Source organism: Balaenoptera acutorostrata, chromosome 15, assembly GCF_949987535.1.
Source record: "Balaenoptera acutorostrata chromosome 15, mBalAcu1.1, whole genome shotgun sequence".
In the NCBI taxonomy this organism is placed as follows: domain Eukaryota; kingdom Metazoa; phylum Chordata; class Mammalia; order Artiodactyla; family Balaenopteridae; genus Balaenoptera; species Balaenoptera acutorostrata.
In genome coordinates, this window is record NC_080078.1 from 35646266 (window position 1) to 35664131 (window position 17866).

At 55.8% G+C, this 17866-nt stretch overlaps 2 protein-coding genes across 3 annotated transcripts in view; one reads left to right on the forward strand and one right to left on the reverse strand.

Moving 5' to 3' along the window:
- SEC14L5 (SEC14 like lipid binding 5) overlaps positions 1 to 871 on the reverse strand; it is a 41654-nt gene extending 40783 nt beyond the window's left edge. The window contains exon 1 of the mRNA XM_057529055.1: positions 705 to 871. The gene's annotated coding sequence lies outside the window, so the exon portion shown is untranslated. The remainder of the gene's footprint in view (positions 1 to 704) is intronic.
- A 14514-nt stretch (positions 872 to 15385) lies between these two features.
- Positions 15386 to 17866, forward strand: part of PPL (periplakin) — a 44719-nt gene continuing 42238 nt past the window's right edge. For both annotated transcript variants that reach the window (XM_057529043.1, XM_057529044.1), the window contains exon 1: positions 15386 to 15600. In XM_057529043.1, the coding sequence (XP_057385026.1) occupies positions 15539 to 15600 (62 nt within the window). In that variant the 5' untranslated portion in view covers positions 15386 to 15538. The remainder of the gene's footprint in view (positions 15601 to 17866) is intronic.

Here is a 17866-nt window from a genome sequence, read left to right on the forward strand (position 1 = left end):
TGGGTGAGGGCATCTGGTGAGGGAGCAGCTCCCTGCACGGGAAGCAGGAACCCTGCCCACTGCTCCCCCAGCAAGGGGCAGGCCCATCCCTTTGGCCCCATCCGCACATCTCCCCAGCCCTCAAAGCAAAGGGGCCGATGTGATCCCCAAATTACTTTGGGCCATGCCCCAAACACTTGCCCTGTCCATTACTCAATGCCCTGGACCACACTCGCTCCTCAGGAGCAATCAGTACCCCCAAACCTTCCTCCATCCTCGTGCTGAGGGCCCCTGGAAAACCCCATAAAGCCACCCACCTGGAAACACACATATTCGCAATTCTTACACTCCCACAATTCATTCACCCACTGCACCCCACAGCTTACCATGGGCGTCCCGACCCTGCAGTCCCCCCAAGAATCATTGCACCTGCCCTCCCATTTTCCTCCAAGACACCCTAACATACGCACACAGTCTTCACCAAACTTCACACGCACTGTCTCTGCCACACACGCGCCCACATGCACGACTCCCCTCCCACACGGGACCGCCCTTGCACACGCCCTCAACTTTGCACACAAGCCTAGCTCCCTGGAGCGCGCACCTACTCAACTCCATGCTCGCACATAGCTCCCCGGATGCGCATAGAGGTTCACACACACGCACACACACTGATGCATGCGCCCACATGCATGCACGCACAGGCCCCCCGAAGCCCCGCTCACCCTAGCCCTCGGAGTCTCCGGGACGCAGCCCCGCGGCAGCACGGAGCTGAGCCCGCCGGGATCCCCCGCGGCCGACTGGCCCAGAGCGCAGCACCTGGGGCGGGGCGCAACCGCGATCGCTGGACCCTGCAGTCCGGGCCGGCGATCGCCGAGCGTGGGGCGTCCTGACCTGCACACCCTGCGTCCGGGCCGGTCAGGGAGGGGCCTGCGGGAGGGGGGAGCGCTCCAGGACCCAGGACAGCGGAGATCTCGGCCTGGCCTGGCCCCGCCCCCGCCCTCCCACTCCGCTCAGCCCCGGCCCCGCCCAGATTTACCCCCTGGACAGGCCCCGCCCCAGACTGGCCCCACCCCAGCCTTAGCCCCTCCCTTCATTTTACGCATCCTTGTTTGACCACGCCCCCACCCCGGCCCTTTCTCCAGACTGGCCACTCCTCATGCCCGCCACGCTTCCATAGGGTCCCGCCCCTAAAGCACGCAGCCTCGGGGGTGGCTCAGCCCCAGGAAGACCCCGCCCCAAGGCTCCAACCCCAGTCTAGCTCTGCTCCCAGGCGAACCCTTGACCCGCCCAGCCCTGCTGGCCCTAGTACAGTTCACGTTTGGCCCCCTTCCCTAACTCGGGTCAACCCCCTCCGCCTGGGCTCTGAGTCTGCTCCCTCCACTGGCTACGCCCCAGAGCCCTTTTGGCCCTGCCCTAAGCCGCCAACGTGCATCTTTCACTCACATACTTGCATTTACAGAGCTCCTGCTAAGTGTCAGGACTTTCTAGGCGCTGGAGAGTCATCAGTGAACAGAACAGGTAAAAAATCCTTGCCTTCGTAGAGTTTACATTTCAGTGGGGGAGACAGACATTAAATAAATAAGGCAACTATATAGTACTATGTGAGATGGGGGAAAATACCAAGGTGAAAAAATAACCAGGGAAGGGATTCAAGAAGCGAGCGGAGTGAGGGTGCAATTTAAAACAGGGTGGACTGGGGCTTCCCCGGGAGGGTGACGATTTCCCATCCTTCTCATTTTAGCTCACACGTAAACCCTCCCGGCCCTCCCAGGATCCCGGGGACCCAGCCTTCCTTCCATAGCCCTCCCTTCCCTCTCCGCATCTGTTTGTCCTGGAGGAGCCAAGAAGCTGGCTCTGGACAGCCTTGTCATCCGTGTATTCATTCACTTGACATTTACTAAGCACCTAGTATGTGCCAGCACTGTGTGACTTCACCCATCTGCAAGAGAGAGTCAGACAAGCTGCCTGCCCTTGCGTGGCCCACAGTTCTGGGCAGGGAGACTGTGTACAGAGAGACAGACAGCGCTCTGTTTAGCAAATATATCGTTGCACCTTGTGATAACCAGCCCGTTTGCTTCCTTCCTAGCGTGTGTCACACTCTGTAATCACCTTATTTATTCATTCATTTTATTTATTTGTAGGTCTGACCAGGAGACTGTGAGCTCCGCAAGGGCAAGAGACCGTGTCTGTCTTATTCATCTCCCCACGTTCGCAGGATCTTACTGGGGACATGGCACACGGTAAGTACTCAGTGCGTTTTCTTAAGGTTATCAAGAATGGAAATGGAGCGCACGGTTCCCATCCCTGCCACGAGGTGGCAGCAAACGACAGTCCATGGCTCCTGGGGTCGCCACCAAGGGGAATTGTCGCGCAACATGGGAGACCGGGATGTATAGCTGGACCCGGGTTTCATCAGGGAAACTCATGCTCCTCCTGGGCGTCAGTGCAGGACGCGACACTGTTGGCTGTTGTTACAGCACGAAAGGCATTGAGTTGGCACAAAGTAACCACAAATTGGGATGTTTACACCTGGAAAGGTGGGGCGGAGCAATCTATCCCAAACTCTCCAGCTCCTAAGACTTCCCTCAGCAGGGTGCATGTTGAAATGCAGAGTCCCGTGCACTGCTCGAAGAGCCTGGGAACGTGCTTGTTTAACAAGCTCCCCAAGTGGTTCTTCTAAGTGGACAGGCCTGGCAGTGTGGGGGGATCTTGGAGGTCATTCCTAGCGCCTCGGGATCCCAGGATGTTTGGAGTAAATGCCAGCCCTGGGGAGGGAGCTGGTGCGCTCATAAGTGGGGGAGGTCCGCTCGCAAGAGCTCCTCCCAGTTGTGGGCGTGCTCACGCTCCTATTATTCTCTTCCACCCCGGCTGAATCATCCTGGCCACCCCACTCGTGTCTCCTTGGCCACAGAAGGTGGCAGCTTTGGGGAGTAGGAGCTGGCGTGGGAGATGCAGGGGTTGGGGGCAAGAAAAGTCACGAGGAGCAGAGGAGAGGCCCTGAGACTGCGGGGAGGCTCCAGGTCTCCTGGCTACCATCAGCGCCGCCCCTGCCCGCAACCGGTGAGGAGGCCACTGGGTGGGGGGGAAGGGGTGCGACCGCTGCGTGGGTACAGAGAGCTCAAAGTGGAAAATGGGGCCGAGAAGGGAGTGAGAGCCTAACTCCCTCCTCCTCCAGCCAAGGGAAGTGAATTAGTAAGAGCACCACCTGCCACGTGCTTCCTATTCCGTTTTCCTATCAATCGCTCCTACAGTTTATTGAGCACTTACTTGGCACGTGCTGTATCAGGCACAGTTCGAAGGCTTTACAAACATTCACACATTTAATCCTCAAAAATAACCCCTGTAGTGATGAAAATGTTTTTGCACTCCACAGAGGTGGTGGTTGCACAACACTGCGAATGCGCTAAATACCACTAAATTGTACACATTAAAATGGTTAATTTTATGTTATATAACTATACCTAAATTAAAACAAACAAAGCAAAAAACCTTTTAAGGCCAAAACTGTTAATCCTCATTTTAAAGACAAGGAAACTAAGGCACAGGGAGGTTGAGTAACTTGCCCTAGGTCACACAGCTAGTAAGGAACTTAAACCCAGGACTTCTTGCCCCAGGGCTGCAGCGGAAGTACCCAGAAGATGTGATTTCCCAGCCTGAGCTGCAAAGATATCCAGGCATCCTGGTTCGGGACTGAGGAGGTACCAAAAGAATGGGCTGATTCTATGGGAACACTGGAGGCATGAAGTCAGTCTCAGGGGCAGGACGTTCAGCCTCTATCTGCCGCTTCCTTCTTGCCCTGTGAGAATGACCCAGCCACAGCTGCCTTTTGGTATGGTGGGTTTTGAAGACTCCAGAAACCACCTCGCATGTTTGAATATCTTCCCACAGGTGGGCGGGCCACTGCCACAGGAAACTCAACCATCAGTAATGCATTTATTTGAGTAAAACACTGGGCCCGATCCAAACACAGATGCCCCCAGAAGGCATCCTGCAGGGAAATGTCCTCAGAAAGCTCAATGTGACACTGCGGGAAGGGGGCGGGGGAGCTGGTGGGGAGTGAGAGGGTCCAGAGTCCAGACCCTTGTGGGGACACAAGTGGCCCTTGATCTGGGCCCTAGAATATATAAAGGCCCTGGGAGGGTGCTGAAGCTGGAGAGAATGGGACATTTTTTTATTATGATAAAACATACATAACATAAAAATTACAAATTTTAACCATTTTCAAGTGTACAATTCAGTGGCTTTTAGTACATTCACAGGGCTTTGCATCCATCACTGCTATCTAGTTCCAGAACATTTTCATCACCCCAAAAGAAAACCAGTACCCATCAAGCAGTCACTCCTCCTTCCTCCCTCCCCCCAGCTCCAGCAACCCTCAGTCTGCTTTCTGCATCACATCTCATTTGTCCCGGGCTGCTCCTAATCCTGTTCCTTCTTCCTCCTCCCAAGAGCAGAGCGCAGAGACCTCCTAGATTGGGGACCTTCCAGGGCCATCAGGGTCATTGGCAGGGTGGCCATGTACAGGTGTGCAGGTTGTAGCCTGCACAACTCTGTGTGGTTGTCCTGGTCATTGGGCAACTTTAACTGAGCGGAGGCTGAGTCCAGGGGAGCCTCACCCAGAGGGCCACACAACCAGGCCCCACCCACCTCAACCCCCAGCCCACCCCCAAGTCCAGTCACTTCCATACACGCTTTGGGATTACAGCAAGCGCTACATGTGGAGTTAGGGTCCAAAGGCGAGTAAAGCCTCTGAGCCCCAGGAGCTCTCAGCGAGGAGGGGAGGAAGTGAAAGGAAGGTAGGATACCCCAGGGGAGTCAGCAGGGAGCTAGGGAGGGGGCTGGGTGGCAGAGTGGTGAGCGCTGGGTGCTGGAGTCAGGTTGGCCTGGGTGTGAGTTCTGGCTCTGTTTCCTTCCTGTGTCCCTGCAGTGTATGTGGCTGCAGTGTCCCCTCCTATAAAATGGGGATAATGCGGAAATTATTCAGCCTTAAAAAAGGAAGGAAAGGTTCATGGATGAACCTTGAAGACATTATGCTCAGTGAAAGAAGGCAGACACAAAAGGACAAATATTATATGATCCCATTTATATGTGATACCTAGAGTTGTCAAGTTCACAGAGACAGAAAGTAGAAGGGTGGTTGCCAGGGCACGGAGAGGGGGAGTGAGGAGTTAATGTTTAATGGGTGCAGAGTTTCAGTTTTGCAAGATGAGAAAGTTGTGGAGATGGATAGTGGTGATGGTTGCACAGCAGTGTGAGTGTATTTAATGCCACTGAACTTGCACTTAAATATGGTTAAAATGGTAAATTTTATGTTATGTATATTTGATCACAATAATAAAAAAAATCACATTGGAAAAGTCTGAAACAAAATAGTGGTAAATAGTGCCAGCTTGGAGAGAGGGTCCATCTCCCACGAGACTCTGTTGAGAGCTTGGCGTTGAGATGGAAGAGGAAGGAGACACCCACTCCCCGACCCCCTACTCTCCCACCTCCGCCCATGACCTTCCTTTGGCCCAGAGTCACCATGATGGTGGCAGATAAAGTCCCCTGTGGGGAAGGGAAGAAGGGACCACATGTATGAATTTCCCACTGCTGCTGTAACAGATCAGCACACTCTTTAGTGGCTTAAAAAACAACACAAATGTATTATCTTACAATTCTGGAGGTCAGAACCTGAAATCAGTCACGCTGGGCTACGATCAAGGTGTCGGCAGGGATGTGCTCCTTCTGGAGGCTCTGAGGGGAGAATCCGTTTCCTTGCCTTTTCCAGCTTCTGGAGCCTGTGTTCCTTGGCTTGTGGCCCCTTCCTCCTTCTTCAAGCCACATCTCTCTAGTCTCTGCCTAAGTCGGGCATCCCATGGCCTTCTCTGCTGATGTGTCTCTGTCTCCAGTCTCCCTCTGCCTTTCTATTATAAGGACTCCTGTCATTGGATGCAGGGCCCACGGTAAATCCAGGATGATCTCATCTTGAGATCCTTAGTTTAATTACATCTGTAAAGACCCTTTTTCCAAATAAGTTCACATTCCCATGTTGCAGGGGTTTAGGACTTGGTCTTGTTGTCTTTGGGGGACCACCATCAGCCCACTGCAGGGCCCAGCTTGCGACTGTACCCTGGGTTGCTTTGCCTCTCCTGGGGTGCTCTCCCCCATGTCCCTGCTCCTGTGCCTGAGGGTCACTTCCAAAAGCAAAGCCCCTGCACCCAAGCTCTGTGTTCAGGGGGACCTGGGCCAGGACCACTGTGGCCTCTGACTCCTCTAGGTTGAAAGGAGGAGTGTCGCTCTTGCCTTTCAGCAGATTAGATGTTATGCCAGCCCCCCATCCAAGTCAGAACAGCGCCAGGGAGTAGGGACGAGCAGAGGGAGAGTAGGGCTGCGATTGCGTTGAGTCAGAGGTCTGGGAGGGATGAAGGAGGCTGGCCCATGGTGCTGGAGACGGTACTCCAACATCAAGAGGTCAGCTCGGGTCATGATTCTGCCCCCCAAGCTGGGTCAGACCAAGGGGCTAGGGGCAGACAGCCTCAGGCTCCAAAAGCTAAACTTGGCCTCTTCAGCAGACCCCAAGTGACCCCCACAGCTCAGTCCCTGAGGCCCTAGCTGCCCAACCAGCCCCTACCCCAAGCTGCCCCTGCTTTGAGGAGAGGCCAGAGTTCCAGGCCATCCACTTCTCCCCTCTGCCTGGGGCCACCCAATGTGACAGTCACCAGTCACAGGCAGCTAGTTATTTATTTATTTGGCCACACTGCACAGCATGCGGGATCTTAATTCCCCAACCAGGGATCAAACCCACACCCCTTGCAATGGAAGTGCAGATTCCTAACCACTGGACTGCCAGGGAAGTCCCAAAGGCAGCTATTTAAATTCATTAAATGGATATGAACATGTCATATATTCATGTAAATAAAAAAATATAAACAACAAAATTAAACATCCAGTTGCACAAGCCACGTTCCAAGTGCTCAATAGCTCCATGTGGTTCGTGCCTCCCTTAAAATACAGAATATTTCCAGCATTGCAGGAAGTTCCTTTGGCCGGGGCTGCTCCGAGTCATCCCTGGACCAGCAGAGGCTGGGCCCTTTCTTGGGAAGAGGATGAACTGGGTGGGCGTGGAGTAGGGACCCCAGGGCCAGGAGGAGGGGTGTTTGTCCAGAGCCGGCTTGTGTTGACTCATCGGTTCCGAGGCCTGAGCCCGGGTGAGGGATTAAGACTGAGCCAGTGACCAGAGAATGGCCCGGGAGGGCAGCCTGTGGTGACTGGGCCTCCTGGGTCCAGGGCAGGAATGTTTGACCTCAGCAGAGAGAGTGGACAAAGAGCCCGGGCAGGTCCAGACTGGGGTAGACAGGCAAACTCTCGGACATAGGGGCAGCCCTAGTTTAAATCACAAATGGCAAAAACACAGCACCTACTGGTTCACTTACTACAGCCTAGACTTCCTTTCCTGCAAGGCCTACGGACCCCCACCTTCCTGACCCCCATCCGCCTTTCCAGAGCCTGATGCTTTCATCGTTCATCTGCCACTGCCCCGTGGATGGGCATTTAAGTCATTTCATTTATTTAAATGTGGCTGTTGGCATGCTTTTCTATCCCTTTCTTTTCCCAGAACGGGGTATACAGGCTGTATCTTGTTAGCTGCTGTATCCCCAGGACGGGGTATACAGTAGGTGCTCCATAAATGGATGGGTGAACATGTGGGAGGCACTTTGGGGGCAAGAGGTCAAGATCCTCCCCTCGGGACAGGGAAACCTGATTCCCATGGAAACATCAGTGATGCTCAGGAGGGAGGAGAAGGAGGAGGGAGCCTGGGGTCCCTGCCTGCCTCCAGTGAGAGGCTCCAACCAGCCTCAGCCTGGGGTCTGGACACTTTCCTCACAGTATCCCCGGGACCCCCAGTCTGTGACTTTGCCTGGGGTGCTCCATCCTTCGGGCCATGGGAGAGGTGCCATCATCCACCAGGGACCTCATACTTACACCGTCCCCCACCCCAATCCTCTGCCACCAACTCCCTGAAGGCAGGAACATGTGTCCATTGTATTCCACTTGTATCCTGAGTGCCTAGAGCAGGACTTGTTACATAGTAGGTGCTCAATAAATATTGGACGAATGGATGAATGACTCCCTTCTCTTCCACCATGGTCCTGACTCAGGACCTACTAGCCCTTGGTTGGTCCTCCTCTGGGGATCTTCCCCAGGACCATGGTGCAGTTACCCTCTCATTCACTCATTCATTCATTTATTCAACATGACACTGGGCACCTACTCTGTGCCTGGCGCCTGCTGAATGGTGGTGGAGGTGGAGACAAGGGTGCTGGCTCAGACCACAGGGTTTAAATCCTGAGACCCCTCCTGACCTTCCTGAGCAGGCATTGAATGCCTTGGAGCTTCAGTTTCCACATCTGAAAAATGGGGAGAGGAAGAGGGCCAGTTTGTCATCTTTGTTGTGGCGATGGTTTCACCATTGTGTGCTTGTGTCAAAACTCATCAGATGGTACACTTTAAATATATACACTCTGTTGTACGTCCATCACACCTCAATGAAGCTAGAAAACACAGTGCCGACCCTCTGAGCCAAGCACTTAGCACAGGGCCTGGCATATAGTAAACACTCAACAGAAGTTGTTATTATCTGTCATTTTTACGTGTCTTACTTCACTGAATCCTATTAAGACTCCATGGAGCAGGTACCAGAGAGTCCCCATTTTGCAGATGGAGAAACCCAAGTTCAGAGAGTTGAAGACATTTCCCCAGGGTCACACAGCTAGGAAATGAAGAAGCTGGGATTTGACATCTTAGCTCCCTGGCTCTTCCCCATTTTACAGATGGAGAAATTGAGGTTCAGCGAGGTTAAGCCCCCTGCCTAAGATCACACAGCTGGGCGCATGGCAGAGCCAGGATTCAAATCCAGGTTGGCTTCAAGCTAAAACCTGACTTGATTTCATATTCTCTCCCCTGTGGCCTGGCCTGGCCATTACTCAGGCCCCCAGGCGCAGGAGGGAATGGGGTCCTGACCTCCTGACCTGGGCCATTCCCAGGGGCTGTAACACACTGGCCCCAGAAATGTAGCCCCACCGGTCCGGGCAGCATGAGCCCTGGCAGGCAGGGCAGGAGGAAGTAGGCTTGGTCGTGGGGAGGGGAGTTTTGGGATTGGGTTGGGTAACCTGTCCTGCGAGGATCCCAGGCCTGGCAGAGCCTTCTGGCCCCATGGCCCCACCCAGCTCCACTCTCTGCCTGACAGCGTGACCTACCTCCTCACTGGGTGGCCCTCACAGCTTGATCTGAGAGGCCCAGGGATGGGCTTGAAATGAGGTATCCAGAGATGTGGAGTAGGTTGTGCTGGAAAGCCACCCAGGGTTCAAGATGAAGCCTGGATCTGCAAGATGCGAGGATGGGGCAGTCTGGCTGGGCCAGAGTGGATGCCAGCCTGTGGGTGAGGCCAGGTCCAAGAGTTCCCCTGCTGAGCAGAGGGTTAACCCCTCAGTGGCTGGGTCCTGGGGCAAGGGCCAGGGTGGGCAGGACCACTGGGGGCTCAGCGTAGCCCCTATTCAACCACTGGTCAGGAGCTGTTTGAATACTTTGACAGCAGACACAGGTGTACAGGTGCACACCTGCATCCAGAGAGGGCCAGCAGGAAGGTCATCTGAGCAGTGGCTCCCTTGGGGAGCAGCAGAGTGGGGCTGCCTGGCAGGCAGTGAAGAGGTGGCCAGGATGGGGCAGCCTTCCAGGGGCCCTGCGCCGGTGGGGGCCTGAAGCACATTCTTGGGGGATGACTCAGGGGCAGGCCGAGTGGGTGACTCACCACGGACCCTCTCCTGTCCCTGCTGCCAGGGCCCAGCCTCCCCTCTGGTCCCAGGGGGGCTGTGGGGAGCTCACCAGGCCCCCAGACCAGGGCTGAGTGTGAGTCAGCCCACGTGGGCTGGAGGGCCAACATGATTTTCCATCCCCTGCATTGTTTTGCAAGAAAAGTAAATACATGTTACAGAACACAGGGTGAAGCTGGGCCTGCCCACTCCTGTCCCCTTGGAGGGCAGGGAGGAGAGGGACCTCCATGCCAGGTGCTCTGCACACATCACCGAGCACTGGCTCATCCCCATTTTACAGATGGGGAAACCCGGTTCAGAGAGGTTAAGCCACCTACCCAAGGTCACACAGCTGGATGTATGGCAGAGGCCAGGATTCAAACAGAGGTTGGCCTCAAGCTACAGCCTGTGGGTTCTTCCCAGGCAGATATAGACCAGGGCCTGAGCATGTGCTGCATCTCTTTCTGTTCACAGCTGTGTTTCTCACGGTGGCCCAGAAACCCACATGCTTCAGCATCCCAGGGAGTATGTGTTTGTTAACATGCAGATTCCTGGGCTCTACCAAGACCCACCCACCTGTAATCTCAGAAGAGGGACCCTGGAATCTGCATTTTTAAATGCTCCCCAGATTGGGGTGAGGCCATACCATTGGAGATGGGAGAATGACTGTCTGCAGGAGAATGGGCTGGGCCTCCGCCCTGGGAGGAGAAGGCTCTGTTGCACACCCCTCTCTCCAGGACTGGGGCAATGCTGCCCTTCTTGTTTCAAACTGGTTCACAGAAACACCCGAGCCAGCCAGGGAGTGAGTGAGCACCTCTCCAGCTGCTGGGGAAACAATGACAGCAAATAGGGAGGGTGTGGGTGACCCTTCAGAAGGTGGTGGCCTCCTGGCCCAGCTGTAGGGAGGGGACAGAGTTCAGGGGCCAAGGATAGCCTGGTTGCCAGGGAACAGGATGGCCCTACAGGTACCATCTCCGTGAGGTTAACCATCACGTAAACCGCAGGAAAGCAAACACTCTCCCCGAGACCCCACCCCACGGCACAGGCAGAGCAGATGAGTCACTTGGCATAAGAGGGCTCCATGGAAGCAAACAAATCCCATCTGCCCAGAGGAGGATTCACGGGGCCAGATCACAGCTCCCACCCCATCCGGCCTGCCCACAGAGCAGCGTGCACACGTGTGTACACACGTGCACACACACACACATACACAGCAGCACCAGCTCAGAAACCAGATTTTAGAGACTGGAGGGAGGAGGGATGGTGCAGCACAACTCAAATTCCTCCCTAAATCTGCTAATTCTCCCTGAAGCACCTGGGCTGGGCCCAGCCTAGTCAGCGGAAGCCTGGCCCCGATGCCCGAGCCCAGGAGGGTGGAGGCGGGTGGGGGTCTGAGAGCGCGGGGCCAGAGCAGGCTAATCCAGGAACCAGCCCAGCTGGGCATGGGGCCTCTGAGTGCTCTTCCCTGGAACATGAGATAAGAGAGCTTCCTCCCATGGGGGAGGGCTGGGAAGGCTTCACCGGTATGGGTCCCTGGGGAGAGTCAATCAGCTGAAGCATGTTGGCCACATGCCACGTTGCCTGGCACAGAGTTGGTCCTCAATAAACGAGAAATGGCATTAAATCATGTGTCACAGCTGTCACTCAGCAGCTGAGCTACAAGCCTGCTAACCTGAAGGTCCCTACTTAGGTTCCCTCCCAAAAGCCAAATTTCACTTTTCTAGGAGGTGTGGAGAAGGAAGATATGAAAGTTTGGAGAAGTCCAGAGTTCTGACGCATTTTGGAGTTCCTGTAATTGCTTGTAACACTCAACCCCACGAGCATGAGCCTCCAGCTGCAGAGGTAATCCCCTCCCATTTGTGGAGCCCTCACTCAGTGCCAGGGGGCATACCAAGTGCTTAACACATGGGATCTCACCCTAGGAGGTGGATGCTATAGTTATGCCCATTCCACAGATGAGGAAAACTGAGGCTCAGAGAGACAAAATGACCTACCCACAAGCTGTCCACATAGCTGAAAAGGACTGAGCGAGGACTCCACCCCAGGGCTCCCCAGGCTGCTCCCCCTCCTCCCCATCTTCAGAGCCCTGATAAGGCTCTTCTCCCCAGACTCATCCCAGTTGGTTTTGTTGTTGTTTTTTAATTAACTAATTGATTAATTAATTAATTTGTCTGCATCGGGTCTTAGTTGTGGCATGTGGGATCTTCGCTGCGGCCTGCAGGGTCCTTCGTTGTGGTGCACAGGCTCAGTAGTTGCAGTGCGCAGGCTCTGTAGTTGTGGCGTGTGGGCTTAGTTGCCCCACGGCATGTGGGATCTTAGTTCCCTGACCAGGGATCGAACCCACGTCCCCTGCGGTGGAAGGCGGATTCTTAACCACTGGACCACCAGGGAAGTCTGGCTTTGTAGTTGTATCTTTGTCTCTGGCCTTAGACTATCAGCAACTTGAAGGTAGAGAGGCTTCTTTCCTCAGCATGGGTTCTATTTTGCCCAAGTGTTATAGCTTCCATAATCCTTATCAACCAGTATCTTTCAGTCCAGTCAGAAAGTCCGATTACCATAGAGTGTGGTACTGAGTGGGCACTGACAGAGGGGCACAAAGTGGGGAGGGGACAGGGGAGGGGGCGGCAGGGAAGGCTCTGGGAAGAGGGAATGCCAGGCTTGGGTCATTTTGAAATGAGTTTTTTTTTTTTTTTTTAAATATTTATTTATTTATTTATTTATTTATGGCTGTGTTGGGTCTTCGTTTCTGTGCGAGGGCTTTCTCTAGTTGTGGCAAGCGGGGGCCACTCTTCATCGCGGTGTGCGGGCCTCTCACTATCGTGGCCTCTCTTGTTGCGCAGCACAGGCTCCAGATGCGCAGGCTCAGTAATTGTGGCTCACGGGCCTAGTTGCTCCGTGGCATGTGGGATCCTCCCAGACCAGGGCTCGAACCCGTGTCCCCTGCATTGGCAGGCGGATTCTCAACCACTGCGCCACCAGGGAAGCCCTTGAAATGAGTTTTTAAAGAGTAGCTGAAAAAAGCCATTGGAAAAGCAATCTAAGCACATATAAAAATAATATCCAAAGGAAATTTTAAAAAATAAAATAAAATCCAAATACTATAAAAGAGCGTATAATGAAAATTCAGATTTCTCTCCAGAGGGGGCTCATGGCTAACAGTTTGTTGTGGATCCTTCCAGAAGTTTTCTGTGTGTATATGCACAACATTCCCTGCTTCTCCCTCACACTTTGCTGCTGGTGCCTGACTACATATCTGGCATCTCATTCTTTTCCAGCTGCGTGGTCTTCCCGGTGTAGATATGCCCTGGGTTATTTAACCACCTGACCCTGATCCCAGTGGCCAGCAGGTTGTTTCCAGGGCCTCCTCCCTGGCAACACTACTGCCATGAACGTTCCCTAAGGTAGGTTTAGCCTCCAAGGGAAAGGTAATCAGGAGAAGGAAGGAAAAGGGTTTCCACGCAGGGCTGTGCCATAAAGCAGCGTGATGGACAATGTTCCTTCCTGAGCCTTTGGCTCACCTGGGGTGCAGGAAGGGGTCCTGGGTGAGCACGCTTTGTCCACAGTTCGGGCTTCTGTAGACCCCAGGTCCCTACGCCTGCCCAACCTGTGCTCTGAAGCCTGGGCTCCTCCCTGACACCTGCTCCCAATGTCGGCTGGCTGGACTTGCAGTCTCTAGGTGCCTGCCAAGCCCCGTCCTAACCTCAGACTTGGGAAGGGAAGCCCCTTCAGGATGGAGGGAATTGCTCAAGCCCTCAGCTGCCTTGTGAGGAACTCCCCGCCTAGGAGGGGCGTCTGAGAGAGGAGCCAGGCAGAGCCAAGTTCAGAGGGGAAAGAAAGGTTAGGTTTGACTGGAAGGTCTGTTCCGGGTTCTCCACCGGAGCAGGTTGGGGGCTGCAGGCAGGATCCCTCAGTCCTGGCTTCTCATAAGAGGCCAGGGACCACCAGGGGGACTTGCTAAAAGTTCAGATTCCTGGGACCCTTCCTGCGCTCCCCAGTCAGGAGCTGGGGGTGTGTCAAGGCCCTGGAATCTGCATTTTACAAACTCCCCTGGAGATCCTGAGCTGCGGCACCCCCCAGGGTCCTTTATCCTTTTTAGGTCCCCAGACCCTTTTGAAAAGTTAACAATTTGAGGTCGTCAATTTATTATTACTATTATTATTAATATGTGTTGTTCCCCCTCCCTTAAGAGAAAGGCTCTTTGCTGTTTTTATTGGTTTTTCCCTTTCCTCATCAACGCAGCAGAACCAGGCAGCCAAGGCTGGGAGAGTGTTCATGTCTGTTGAATGAGTCAATGAATGAACCCGTTGAAAGAGATAGACCCTCCCCCCCAAAATGCACATTTGGACACACACATTTTGAAAGTAACTGTAGGAGGATCCACAGACCCGCTTAAGCCCATCCGCAGATGCCCCCTTAGGAATAAGGTTTTCCTAAAGTCTCTGTAATACTTCAAAACTGAAGTCCTTTGGTGGCAGGGACACTAGTGGCCTAAAGGACATTGTTCTCAGATGCTCTGGGGTCTGGGACAGGAAAAGTCTGTAGGCATCAACTTCCCCACCAACCTCCTTATTTTTAAAATAAAAAACAGCTGGGGAAGGGACTGCCCTGAGGACTCTGGATACCAAGTGGGGGCCCCTTTTTCCCTGCCCCTCAGACCTCATTGCTCCCCATTTGAGCCCTTTGGCCATAGCTTATCTCCGATGCCTTCTGGCATCTCCCGGGGGACTGTGTGCTCCTCCTTCCCAGCTGGGCTCAGAACCCCCAGCGCCCTCCAGAGTGGTGCTGAACCCTCCCCACTGCCAGGGCCCCACTCTAGCTCACCGCCAGACTCAGTTCACTGTCTGCTAACTGCAGCCTTCTCTACTGGCACAGGGCGCAACGGGGCCACGGTCTAACCTGGACTCGTGCTGGCACAGAGTCTAACTTGGCACTTCCGCCACTGTGCTAAGTGCTTTGTGTGAATTAACTACAGGAACCTCCTATGGGATGGGGGCAGTTGTTATCACTGTTTGACAAATAAGGAAACTGAGGCTGGGAACGGCAAGAAGCCTTGCCAAGGAGTCAGCTGACTGTAGCGGCAGGATTTGAACTCAGGCAGGCGCACTCCAGAGCCCCCTTCTCTCAATTGCCATCGACACTGCTACCACCTGAATGTAATTCGCTAGCTATCCGAGGCATAGAGACCCATCCAGTGTCTGCCACACCTGGGAGGTGGGCACCCACCTGGGTTCAGCCAACGAGAAGGGAGCGCTGATGCCCAAGAGGGGCAGCAGAGAGCCAGATGGGGCCCTCAGTCAGGGGGGCGCCAGGCCCGGAGTGGGGGGATGAGGGGGTACTGAGCACGCTCGGTAAAGTGGCCAGTGAGCCCCCGCCCGCCTGCCCAGCATCTCGAATGTCCGTGCTGGGCGGTGGGCTGCGTCCTGACAAGACCCGGTGTCCCCACCCCCAGTCCAGAGCGGACGCCCCACTCGCTCTGGCCCGGCGCCGCACGAGCCTGGAAGCCCCGCCCGCCTGGTGCCCCTCCTCCGGGAAGGTAAGCACCACCTTCTTGGGAGCGACCGGGAGAGCCCGTGGCCTGCGAGCGCCCCGCCCCCCGCGAGTAGTGACCGCGCGCCGCCGCCGCACAGCACTCGGGGCTCCAGTACCGTCGCTCTCGCTCACCTGCGCCCGCTGCCCGCCCCTTGGTGCGCGCCGGGGCCTCCGCAGCCCAGTGCCCAGCCCGGCGCCGCGACCCGACGTCCCACCCGCCCACCCCGAGCGCCACCATGAACTCGCTCTTCAGGAAGAGAAACAAAGGCAAATACAGCCCCACGGTTCGGACCCGCAGGTGAGGAGGCGCCCATGCGCAGCGCGCTTGGCGGCGCGCTGGGCCGGTATGCGCCGCCCAGGGCGTGGGGGGCACAGCCGGGCCTCGAGGGCTGAGGGGGATGGGGGGTGCGCAGGAAGCACTGCCCTGGGAGGCCCAGGGAACTGGGAACCCAGCCAGGAGTGCGCGACTCGCGGGAACGCGGGGCCCGGGGGCCACCCTTGAGCTGGGAAGCACCGCCAAGGTGGGGATGCGGATGGGCTGGGGGAGCCGAGGGAAAACACGCTCTTTGGCACCGGAGAGTTCTGGCTTGGGTGCTTAGAGGGCGAGGAACTTAGCTGGAGGTACAGGGGACCTCGGTGTTGCGGGGTCGCCCTTGCGCCAAGGGTCCTCCTGGGCCAGGAAGCACCGCCAGGGTGGAGAGTGGTGTGTCCTCTGGAGGACGCTACACCCAAGGCCGGGGAATGGGGTGCGCAGGGGACCTAAGAAGCATCGTCTAGGGGCGCACCCGGGCCGTGAAATTGAGCTGGGGCGTGAGGCGTTGAGTGGCGGGCGTTCACCAGTGCTTCTTGGAGAGCGCGCAGGTGCTCCTGGCGTCAGGCAGGCGTGGGGGGGGGGGCGCCTGGTGGGGCTGTGCCACCTGCGGCAGTACTTCCCAGCACCTGCCATCCTGCGCTCCAGAACCTGGTCCAGGGGAACCGGTGGGTGTGGGGTCGGGTTGGGGGAACCTGGGCTGAGGCACCCCTTGTCCACCACCCGCCCCGGGGTCTGCGCATCGGCTGAGAGACTATGGGGCCTTCTCCCTGCGTGATTTCTCAGGGGCGTGGTTGCCCCCTGAGAAATCACAAAGCCCCGAAACTGGCGGCGTCTCTAAGCCTCGGGTTCTCAGGGCTGCCTGGGAAGGGAATAACGTGTCTCAATGTGTTTGCTTTGAAACGGCAGCCCACGTCGGTTTTAAGCCTAATGTATTCACTTCATAACTGGAGATGCTGAGATCGAGAGTGGGGGCAGAATCAGACCCTGCCTTGTCCTCTCTCTAAGGAAAATGGGGCGGGGCCTCCTAGCTGGGAGGGAGCCTTTACCAGACTTCTCTCGACAAGGGGCTTCAGGCAGGTGGGGAGCTCAGCAATTGCATAGCCCACCTGCCTGTGAGTATCCACGCCAAAGTGCCCTCACCTGAGACACCCCCTCCACCGGAAGCAGCCCCTCACTCCTTCCCAGGCCCCAGATGAAAGCAAGGACACTCTGGCCTGGGCTCCCACCCTGCCCCTGTGGTCCAGTCCAGGCAGACCTGTCTGACAGGTGCAGGCGGCCTGGGCACTGGCATGGGGAGTGTGGGCCTTCCATTTCTTTGAGTTCCAGTCCTTTCAGAAACTCCCCTGTCCTGTGACCCCACTGCCCCCTCTCTCCTTTGCATTGTTTCAAGCTCAGAGACATTTCTTCCCCTCCCCTCCCAAGATTCCCGCCCCCCCCCCCAACACACATACACGTACACACAAGCCTCCCTGGTCTTTCACATCCACAGGGAATGGGCAGGACCCTGCACGCTGTTCCTCTGTGGCTGAGTCCAGCTGGCTCTCAAACCCAGCTGGGGTCCCGTCCAGTCCCTGAACTGTTCTTTCAGACGTTGCACAATCAAATGCTCCGTGCCAGGCACGGAGGACTATTCTGTTCTCCCCCCACCAAGACTGGGGCCCCTCCAGTCCTTCATACACGCACACACCCACACACCAGGAGATGGGCCAGCCTCGCCCTGCCCTCTGCCTCCCCCATCCCTCAAGCTCCCCCTTCCTCCAGCTCTCCATCCATCCAGTTCCCCAAGGGCTGGGCTTGGACTTAACAAAAGTTATAATGAATCCAGACAAGCTGGGAGGGTCTTGGCCTTCCCAGCAGAGGATAGGAAGGAAGGAATTCCCATCCTTTACAGCTTCGGGGACTCAGGGTGGCAAGGACACAGGTCTTGCTCCTCTCAATACTCCTGGCCCAAAGCAGCCACCTTCTGCCCCTGGCTGAATGACTGATCTCAGCTTAGAGATCTCTTTCTCCAGGAAGCCTTTCTTATTCTCTCCCCAAGATGGGGTGAGAGACTCTTCCTTCACACCCCCATGGCCTCGCACAGTCACAGCCCTGGGTAGGAGCCAGGTGCCCATGGTCGTACCAGCCCAGCATGTCCCTCTGCCCCTTCCCCTTGGTGGGGACAAGTTCATGGACCAGATTGCGGGGTGGGGGGTTGCCTCTTGCCCAATTCTGTCAACAAGAATCTCTTGAGTGTTACCCAGTGCATAGC